The sequence below is a fragment of the Marmota monax genome, unplaced genomic scaffold (assembly GCF_021218885.2).
Source record: "Marmota monax isolate L192 unplaced genomic scaffold, Marmota_monax_Labrador192_F-V1.1 WCK01_AAM20220418_F8-fsc00021, whole genome shotgun sequence".
NCBI classification, from domain to species: domain Eukaryota; kingdom Metazoa; phylum Chordata; class Mammalia; order Rodentia; family Sciuridae; genus Marmota; species Marmota monax.
The window spans coordinates 19,987,960-19,998,548 of record NW_026695228.1 but is presented as its reverse complement, the minus strand read 5'-3'; the positions used below and the strand labels follow the sequence as shown (position 1 = coordinate 19,998,548).

Here is a 10,589-nt window from a genome sequence, read left to right as displayed (position 1 = left end):
ACTCCTTGACACCCTCAACAGAAGGCTTGTGCTCTCTGCAATTAACTCCCCACACAGACCAGGATCCCCCTTCCCAGAGCTTGGCCACTAGCTCTATGGCATCTCTCTGCTTCCCTGGTGATGCAAGGACCCCCTCACTGGGGCAAGCCTGAGACACGAGGGAAGAGTCCTGGGGCCAGCAGAGAGCAGGTCCTGGGCAGCAGCATACCTTCAGTAGCATGTCCGCGTTACCATCTTCTGATAGGTCTGATTAAAAACACATCAATTGAGATCACAGGAAACTGGGTTTCCTCTACATTTATTGCAACTGCTAAATGATTGACAACATTCACAACTTCTTAGGTTCTTAAAAAACAAAACTTTCATTTGGTAACATCACAAACATCTTCTAGATTTTACCAAGAACCAAAATCACTAACATTGTCTATGGGATTTCCAGTGATGGAAACAAGTCAGAGACAGTAAGCACCCAAAGTGGCAGGTTAGCACTTTCCGGATGCCTGTCGTCCTCGTGGAAGAGACCCTGGAACTAGAATGACAGAAAAAACAGTGACTTTGACAAGGTCACACACTTGCACATCCCGCTTGCACATAATGCTCCCTCCCTGTAGAATGGCCTTGACCTGAGAGCAATGGTAGCCTGGGTGGAGGAAGAGGAGAGAGGAAGGAATAGAGGTCCAGTGGCATTAGCCCTGGCCCAGCACCAGGACACACAGCCACATTCCCCAAGTTCCCTGGGACATATTCACAGCCTTGATATGAAACTATAGGAAAAGCATCCTCCCAGCATTTATGGGACTTTTTAGGTTCAAGAAATGGTTGTTACTTTGACATTAGTCAAAGGCTCACTGAAATAATCTCAGGTCAAACTGAGATGTGTCTAGGAGTGGCAGGAAGCTCGGGACCAGAGCTCACATACCAGCAATTCCTCTGTATTTTGCTTTTTAATAAATTAAAATTAACAGGTTAGGACAAAGTGTGCACAACAGTCAAAGCTAAGCTGGAAAGAAAGAGCTAGATATCCATGCTGGGGGTGGGGGAATGTGCCCTACTAAGGGACAATGAGCACTTCTCAAGAGGCCTCTATGGACTAGTGCCTGCTTTGAATTCCATCTGTTCACCTGACCCATGGTCAACATGGAAGTTGCTGGAAAGGTGAGGATAGAAAAGAGAAGATGAACCTCCATACCTGGGGTCCCCCAAATCTGTCCTCCCACCGCCCCCCCCCACCCCTGCAGGCTGGCTTATTTGAGAGTTGGACTGAGGCTCATCCTCAGTGCTGGCACCTCCTCAGCCATAAAGATCTGCCAGTTGCCAAAGCAACAGAAGTGACCAGAAGCAAGCAGGCCCCAGGGACCGCACCTGCCATGAAGAGAAGCAGCATGGAGTGGGGACAGTAGGGCCAGACAGAACCCAGAGGTAGGAGCACAGCCTGGGAGGGCTGTGGCTTTCAGAAAGCAAGGATTCCTCACAGTCCTGAATCTCGGCTCTGTGGCTGACACCCTAATTGTTGCTGGGTAACCCAACCGCTGGGTGTCAGCAGGATTCCAAATTTTCCAGATTTTAGCACACATTTAAAAGTTCAAAACTGCTGCTTTATGAAGAAGGGTTGAGATGCCCCCAGTCTGAGCATTCCACATGGAGTTACAAGTAGGAGAGTGTTGAGGAATCTGGAAAGTTCTGCACAATTACCTTCTTGAAATAGCAAACAGCTGCAGAGCCAATCTTCTGAGAGCAGTCTTTCTGTTCTTTACAAAAGTTCTAAGACAACAATTCTTTACATTGCTGCACACGTAACAGATGAAGTCTTGGAGAATTTATAGCCTCTTGGCCCTTTGTGGGGAAGACTCCATATGCACTTAAAAAAAATCCAGTGGCTTAGGTGCAGTGGTGCACACCTGTAATCTCAGCTACTTGGGAGGCTGAGGCAGGAAGATCACAAATTCAAGGCCAGCCTGGGCAACTCAGTGAGACCCTGTCTCAATATAAAAAATTATAAGGTTGGGAGATGTAGCTTGATGGTAGTACACTTGCCTAGCATGTGCAAAGCCCTGGTTTCCATTCTCAGCATGGGGGGAAAATCAAATCCAAAAATACCAAGTATATCCTGTTTCCTTTGTGGATTCTAGTCACACATACATTTGGGAGAAATTTCATATCTGTTTAATGATTACTCCCCACTGAATATAGCTATATTAGACTGTTGCTAAAAACTGGTGAAGTCTCAGGATTTTTAAAGAGATAAAATGCCATTAATATGTTCAATAAAGCAAGTATCTGAACTGTTCAGAGATCTCCATTCAGCTTTAGTATCAGAGTGTAGACCTGGAGATTACCAATCTGTATCCCTAGATAAAATTCTGGGGGGCAGGAAAGCACAATCTGCACTTGTGTCTGCATGGCCTTTGGTGCTCCAGGACAGCAATGACCCCTGTGCCAGCAATTTAACCATGGAGCTGGGTCCACTGCACTTAACAGGCCAAAGTACTTTTGGGCAGTGCCATCTTTTGGAGAGGAACCAAGACAGACTTGGAGAGGACTTGATGCGGAAAGCATTTGGAAGAGAGAGGAAAGGCAAAAAGTGTATTGAGAATGGTCATTCTGTTTTTCTTTAAAAGAAAGGCAGGCTGGCGTTGGAAACCTCCACCCCAGAGACTGCAGATGTTGGTTTTCACGTACACACCACACCGTACTTGGGCTCCAGGCAGATCCAGGGCAGGATGATGGTTTAAGAGTAATTGCGGCTTCAAGGTTTATCTTTCTCATCAGTGGTTCTGATCTAGTCAGGAAGAGAACGATTTTGTTCAAAACTGAGAGTTGGGAAGTCATGGGTGAAGGGTAACTAAAGAAAGAGTATGAGATTTAAAGGCCCAAGGCCCTTTGGAAGAGAAAGGATTTGAAGACCCTCAAAAAAAGGATGTGGCCAACTGCTGCTCCCTGTGGTTTTGGCTTCCACGTTCGTCCTTATACTTCCGGATAGCAAGGCCACTCCTGACTAGGGAACAGTCCGTGTCCTGGCTGCATTATGTGGCAGGTGGCTGTCATCTGTGAGAGAAAAGTAGAGCAAGAGAGAGGCCAGAGGCAGCCTGGTCCCATGTGAACTGGCAAGGAACAGCCTGCATGCATGTCCTCAGAGCCCAGCACAGAAGCTACTGCCAGGGTGGTCAGGCCATGAGGCACAGTCCATGAGACAGGCTGGCCACACCTTAGCTAGTGTGAAGCTCGTTGCTCCAGCAAACCTGGAAGGGAAGAAGTGGGACACATCCACATCCAAAGACCCTTTTATTATCTTCACAGAATTTTATGATTGTCCGCTTTTGAGGAAGTGGGGAACATCAGCCTTTCTGGGGGAAATGTTACACACTAGGATGTGAGCGTGGGCAGAAGTCCTCATGCACTGGCTCTCACACATACCTATTTGTTGGCCCGTTTGTGTCTGTACATCTGCATCATTCTCTGACGGAACACGTCAAATGTGTCTTCTTTATGCTCCTGCCCTTCGGCACCCAAGCCCTCCCCTTCTGAGGCAGTTCCCCTAAGAAGTAAAATGGAAGATTAGTTGTGCACCTGAGCCCAGAGCTTGGGATGCAGAGCCTGGAATATGGGCTGGAGTGGTAGTGGGACACAGAAATGCAGGACACATACAAAGACATCAAAAGAAAAGGAAAATCAAAATAACAAAGAATGGAAAACCAGGAGCACTCACTCATTCTCAAGAGTACTAGCCACCTCAAGGTGCCCGGAAACCCTGGTCCCAGTAAATCACCTTACCCCACAGAAGCTATCTCAGCAGTAAATGAGATGCCCTCTGGACGTTATGAGGAGGGTCTCATAAACTCTGGGTCTACGTTTTCCCATCCTGGTGGACCTGTTTCCCTTGGAAGGGAGTGTGATTCTAAGGCATATGTACCCCAAAACACCACTCAGCTTTTATGACCATAATAAACGGGGCTGAAATGACTAGGGCCAAGAAGCAGCTGAATGGTCTACACAGATACAGGAAGGAGCCATGTGAAGGTATGTATATAAATAGTTAATTCTCATTTGAAGGCTCCTTTTGTTTCAAAACAAAACAAAAAACAAAGTAATCAAAACCAAAACCAAACAAACCCCCAAACCAAAAACCCAGCTGCCAACTTTAAGCCATTTTCAACATGAGAGGAACCAAGACTCAGGCTGCAGGCCAAAGGCTTTAGGGCTTGACCTTGTCCACCTGTGGGGGCTGCAAGTCTGTGCCACGTACATGCTGACGGGCTCCCGGATGCCCTTCCCGCAGGAGCCCAGACCATGGCCCTCCTTCCAGCCCATCTTTTGCAGCATCTGAAAGCCCAGATTCTTGTCAGTCAGCTTCTGCTGGGCGAAGTCCAAGTCTTTGGGTTTCTGAGGAAAAAGAAAGAGCTGGGCATGTGGACTGCAGGAAAGTGCCTGGAGCCAGAGTCCATTCTGAGCTGCACCTGACACTCCCAGTGTCCTCCCTATTCCCTTGTCACTTCCCAGGATGATCAAACCCCAGTCATCTCCTGGCTTCCTGTAACATACACAACAGGTGGGACTTCTAAAGGGTAGGGGCCTAAGGGGACATGCCCTTGTGAGACAGAACTGGCATCTGGCTCTGGGGCCTGGCCACTGCTAAGACTGAGGAAAACCACAGAAACAGATGTCAGGTCCTGGGGTTAAGGGATCAGAAAGCACACTCCAGAGCAAGGGGCACCAAGGGATAGGCCTTGACACAGGAGGGGGCCAGAGAGGCAGTGGGGAAATCAGCTCTTCTGCCCTTTCCACCTGCCACCCTTGGCTTCATTTACTTGCTACCCCACCTTCCCTGTCTTTGTCTTTCCCAGGGCTGTTTCTACTTGGGTGCCAAGGTCCACGTCTAGCATTAAACAGAACTTGCCAAGAGCTGGCACTGTGAAGAACAGGGCCTAAGAAGTGCATTATGGATGGTGGGGAGGTTGAGTACCCTCAGGCCACAGGGTAGAGACCTGGGGAGGTTAAAAGCCCCCAGACCAGCCCCTCCCTCTGGAGGAGGAGCCAGTGAGGCTGAAGAAGGAATTTCCAATCACTCTTATTAAAGTAACCTAGATGGGTAGCTTAGGACATTACCCTGTGTGTGCTATTCCCCTTTCTCCCTCTTTAAAGATATTCACTGAATTAACTGGAGAGACTGCTCTGGAGAGGGAGAGAAGGAAGGAGGGAAGAGAAGGAAAGATAGAAGAAAGGAGGAGGTAGCAAGCTACATTAAGTAGTATCCTCAATGATCTTGAGGAAGACAGAGGCAACTGATACTGGGGATAGCAGAGAAGATCTGATTTTGGAACAGGTATGGGAGCAACTAGGAGAGGGCTGGATGATCCTGGGTGACAGGTTGAGTCCTGTGATCTTAGGGCCTAGCGGGTGGTCAGCCCTCAATAGTTTATCCACCTATAACACAGGCCTCAGGAGGCTCGATTCAAAGACCAAGTCACCACTAGTCATGTGCATGGAGGTGCCCAGGAATATCAGCTTCCCCAATATTGGGACTATGGGGTTCTGGAGAGGCCCTCTGGCCATCCCTGGGGTAAAGCTAAGAGCATGAGCCAAAGCAGAAAAGGCTGGACCAGGGGTCCCAACATCCTACCAAAGGAAGGCAGGCACAGGACCTCAGGTCAGGGAAAGAGGGAGAGGAGAGCCAGGCAAGGAGCACGGTGTGTAGTGCTCTCACCCTAGAGGGGACAAAACAACCTGGAGAGGAGCTGAGTTCACAGACACCAAGGTATATCCCTAAGATATCAAGCAGCAGGGTTGGCATATGTGTGTGAGCTCAAGTGATGCTACGCAGGCTGCATTTCCACACTGCAAGGAAGTCTCTGCAGGGTGTCAAGGAGGGGAGGCAGGAAAGATGAGCTGGGACATGAAGAGGGTGGCAAACAGTATGGCAAAGACACCAGGTGGGAGCTGCCAGCACGGGGAGGTCCCTCACCACCAGGATGTGACCTGTAGAATGGAGGAGGTAGAATACAGCTGCTGGGATGAGAAATGGGGGTCTATCCAGCCCTGCCTATACCCTTTTAGGAAAAGCTGCTGGAGGGTGGAGGGTTTGGTGGGAGGAACAGGGTGGGCTTAGTCTGGATGTATCTTTGTGAACATTTAATTTGTGTTTAACAATCATATTGGTCAGTTTTCTGCAGAGCTGGAAGAAAGCTGCGCCCTGGGGCTGGACTAAGGTGCTACAGAGAAGAGATGCAGGGGTGGTTATTGGCCACCTGCCATCACCAGTGGGAGACCCAGGAGAGAGCAGTGATTGCAGGACACCCAGTAGGCAGAGGGTCTGTTTAAACTTTTCGGTACCTCCTACCTGCAGGGCAGGTGTAGCCATCCCATTTTACAGATGTAAGCCTGAGGCTCAGGAGTTACATGCTAAGGTTACCAAAGAATAGGTGGTGAGACTGAGCTTGAATCCAGCTATGCCTGCGTCCAAGGCCTGGCTGTGCCTACACTGGGTTGGTACCCTTAACCCAGGTAACACAAACAGGCATCAGGTACCCCCTCAGCTCTGCTTAAAGTGCTGCCTCCCTGATGGCTAAAAACCTGCAAAGTCGCTCCACATGCGTCCCAGGTGACCTGCCTAACCCACACACAATGCAATGTGTCTCCTCTCCATCTGGAGAACATATCCCTTTCCCATGCTCTGCCCCAGAGCATCAGCAAATGGAAGCTTTATTCTCCTTACTGCCCAGGCCAATTTCCCTGGGGTTACCTAGACGCCTGGGTTTTGCTCTTCGATATTTAGACACCAGAGAGTCCTGCCAGCTCCACTGTCACCTTTTCATCACTCCCTCACCTCATACCTGGTCCCACTGTCCTAAGTCTGAGCCTCCTCCTGGGGCCTCTGCTCTGCCTGGATCCCATGCCATAGGCTGCTCTCCACAAAGTTGCATGTCTCTACCCAAAACCCTGCTCAAGTCCCAAGGGCCTCCCTCAGAGAAGGGCCACAGTGTGGGAGTGTGGGGTTCTGGAGAGGCCCTCTAGGCTATCCCTGGGGTAATGCTAAGAGCATGAGCCAAAGCAGAAAAGGATGGACCGGGGGTCCCAACATCCTACCAAAAGGAGGCAGGCACAGGACCTCAGGTCCAGCCATAGGGTCACATCTGTTTGTGACCCTATGTGACCTGGGTCCCCCCACCCTGTCACTCCACTCCTGCTACATTGCTGGCCTGGGACTGTTCTGGGTCTCTGTCCAGACTGTGCATTCTTAAGATCTCTGAAGGCTCCTCCTCACCTCCTCCAGGTCTGGGCCAGTGACACCTGCCAGGGAGACTTTCCCTGGCTTCTCTGATTCAGTGACACACCCCCAATCCCTCTTTATTCCCCATCTCCTCCTACCTGCTTCTCTACGTACAGCACCACCTCAACTGAGTCACACCCATGTCTGTCACTGCTGACCTCCCTGCTGCAGCCTAGCCTCTGATAGCTAGAAGGAACCTGTCGCATGGAAGCTGTTTTTGAGCACACACCCACTTTTTTTTTTTCCTCCAGAAGATACACACACACTCTTCATCACAGCCACATTCTATGAAGCTTTAACTTCTCAATGGCCATTATCTTACTCATCTCTCAAGTCTTACTGCACCCATCAGGTCTCATTTGTCAAACTAAGAACCAGCCTCCTATACTTTGGGTGGTTTAAAAAGTCCCCTGAGAAGTCTCTGATGTATTTTGTCTAGTAACATCTCAGTGTGAAATACGGCTATTGGTTACTTTTTTTCTCTTCGCTACTTGGGATTGAACCCAGGGGAGCATTACCACTGAGCTACTTCCCCTGCCTTTTTTTTTTTTTGGCGGGGGACCAGGGTCTTGCTAAGATGCAGAGGCTGTCCTTAAACTTGGGATCCTCTTGCCTTAGTCTCCTCAATCATCAGGATTATAGACATGTGCCCATGTGCCTACCTCACTTCTTTTTTGAGATGGGGTCTCACTATATTGCTCAGGTTGGTATCAAACTCTTGGATTCAAGGAATCCTCCTTTCTTAGCTTCCTGAGTAGCTGGGACTATCAGTTTATCACTGTACTTGGTTTTGCCTGAGTGAGGACTTGTTAATGGTTAAGCTCACCTTCTTTTTGGACATGGGACGACCTCGAGGCCTATCATAGGCAATTCGAACTGGTTCATGGACTGAAAGACAAAAGAAAGATATATGTACATACATACATACATACATACATACACTTTCCTCAATTTCCTTATAAGGAGACAATTTGTTATGGAGTTTTGGCTCCCAGCTTCTCTGATAATAGAAGGTGCCCTGATAGTGGCTGCTGCATCCTGGCTCCTTTCAACAATGGCCATGACCCATATAGCAAGGGTAGAGGCTGGATGTGTCCAGAGTCAGCAACTTGGCCCATAGCAAAAGGTTCAACTAAGAGGTGTATCACTTTGAAAAAGTCTACTCAAACATAAAAACTCCCACATTTCTAACAAATGACTTGCTATGTAGATTATCTTCCATGACCACAGGACATTTTTTTTATTTTTGTTTGGCAGTGCTGGGGATGGTACTTGCATGGTAGGCAAGTACTCTACCACTGAGCCCCACCCCTAAATATCACAGGAATGCTTTCCTTCAGCAAATGAACTATTTGCAAAACTGCCCTCTCAATTTCTCTGCAACTATTCCACTGGTAAGGATTTAAAGTCCATCTGAAACTTTCTAATAAAAATCATGCTTTTCATATGGACTATTAATCACACTATTTTTTTTTAATATTTATTTTTTAGTTTTTTTGGTGGACACAACATCTTTGTTTGTATGGGGTGCTGAGGATCGAACCCTGGCCACACGCATGCCAGGCGAGCGTGCTACCGCTTGAGCCATATCCCCAGCCCCACACTATTACTATTTTTGATAACGGAAGATCAGCAAGCCAGTTTTATTTCATTGACCTCCCAAAGAACAGACAGCATCCAAAAGAAAAACAAAGAATGCCACCTTCCCCCAGGTGAGACATATTTGACAAGCATTCTGATGCTGGGTCGCCATCTACAGAAGTTCTACAGGATGGAAGGGTTATGGTGGAACAATTAGCAGTCCACTGCAATGTCAAACAAATACCAGGACTGCTCCCAAAGGGCACTGCTGCCTGTGAATGTGATGGTCTCACACAGAGGTAGCTGTGATAGCTAGCTGTGAACAGTATCCTCTGCCCTCCCGCGTCACTGTCACTTCAGGGAGCAGATATCACTACCCCGGAACTTCTGGGAACCAGAAGGCAGGCTACTCCCCAAGGGAGTCCACAAGGCTGGAGGACCCAGGCCCAAAGTCAGGGCTCCTCCCAATGGACTCTGGGCATTAACAGAGATAGCTAGCAGTTCATGGAGTGCTGGAAGCCATAGCCTAATGAAGAAACAATAACTTCAGACCAACTTGGAAACAGGTTTTGCATTGGCATTATGGAACGGTGTTCAAAATAGATGAAATTATTTTAGATTAAAATCACAAGACAAGGGCTGGGGTTAAAGTTAAGTAGCAGGGCGTGCTCTCAGCATTCATGAGGCCCTGGGCTTGATTCCCAGCATTGGAAAAAAACAAAACATAAAAAAAACACAAAATCAGAGAACTCCATGCAATATTGGACACTTTGGGGCTCTCACACAGGCCTCTGAGGGTGGATATTTGGGAGGTGGTGTCCTACTGAGGTCACCATAAAGGTGGTAAGTATGGGTCAATTATGCAGCTGAGCTATGGCTGAGGGCCAGTAGATTCTTCAGAAATGGTCAGGCAATATCTCCAATACCTTTCACGGTCTCTAAAGCAAGAACTGTGCTGTCATAGGGAGGCACTCACCTTGTGGCTCCTGTATGAGACACACCCTCTTGGGAGCTGGAATCATGCCAACTTTCAGTGATTTGCTGCTGATCCTCTTCCGCGGAAAGCAGGTGCCGGAGGTGGCCTGTGACAAGCCAGGAGTTCCGGCTGGGTCATCCTCAGCACCTTCGCCAGGGAGGCCATCAGCAGGGGGGCTTCCCTCAGAGCCCTCAGACTTGTCAGCTCTTACTCCCGGCCTGGAGGCTCTGTGAGCAAGGGCCTCCTCTCCCCCTTCATCCTCCTCATCCTCTTCCTCCTCTTCTTCTTCCTCCTCGGGCATCACCTCTGGGCTCTCCAGCTCAGCCTCCTGCTGAGGGTGCTCATCCTCTAACTCTCCTTCCCTTTCCGCATGGTCTAAGGGGCTCTCCTGAGAGTCTGCACTCTCGCCACCCATGCTGGCCTGAAGGCTGAGGGGTGATGATGTAAAACAAATAGATGGGCACAGTTCAAACACTTTCTTCCGGTAGAATTTGAAAGCAGAACTATTTTGGTCATGTAGGAACCTGGGACACAGATGAAATACACTATTAACCAGAGGATACCTTTAAACATTTTTATTTGCTAAAACATTCTGGGATGAATACAATGAAGCTGGGGGTGAGAAAACAGAATGAACTACCAGGCCTCTTCTGTCACAGCTGTGGTTTGATGGTGCAGCTTCTCAATGAGATAAAGTGATAAGAACTAGTAACTTAGCAAAGGAACCAAAAACCTAAGAGGCCTAACTGCTTTTCAGGGGAAGGAGGT

General features: G+C 48.6%; 1 protein-coding gene across 10 annotated transcripts in view; it reads right to left on the bottom strand.

Annotated features, from left to right (window-relative positions):
• Window positions 1–282: 282 nt before the first annotated feature.
• Window positions 283–10,589, bottom strand: part of Sugp2 (SURP and G-patch domain containing 2) — a 32,513-nt gene continuing 22,206 nt past the window's right edge. For 3 of the 10 annotated variants that reach the window (XM_046437326.2, XM_046437327.1, XM_046437329.2), the window contains exons 7-10: window positions 9,822–10,345; window positions 8,091–8,152; window positions 4,244–4,380; window positions 283–3,535 (exon numbers count right to left, since the gene is read on the bottom strand). In XM_046437326.2, coding sequence (XP_046293282.1) covers window positions 3,415–3,535; window positions 4,244–4,380; window positions 8,091–8,152; window positions 9,822–10,345 — 844 coding nt within the window. In that variant the 3' untranslated portion in view covers window positions 283–3,414. The remainder of the gene's footprint in view (window positions 3,536–4,243; window positions 4,381–8,090; window positions 8,153–9,821; window positions 10,346–10,589) is intronic. The other 7 variants (XR_009226075.1, XR_006850250.2, XR_009226076.1 and 4 more) reach the window with 7 other exon arrangements.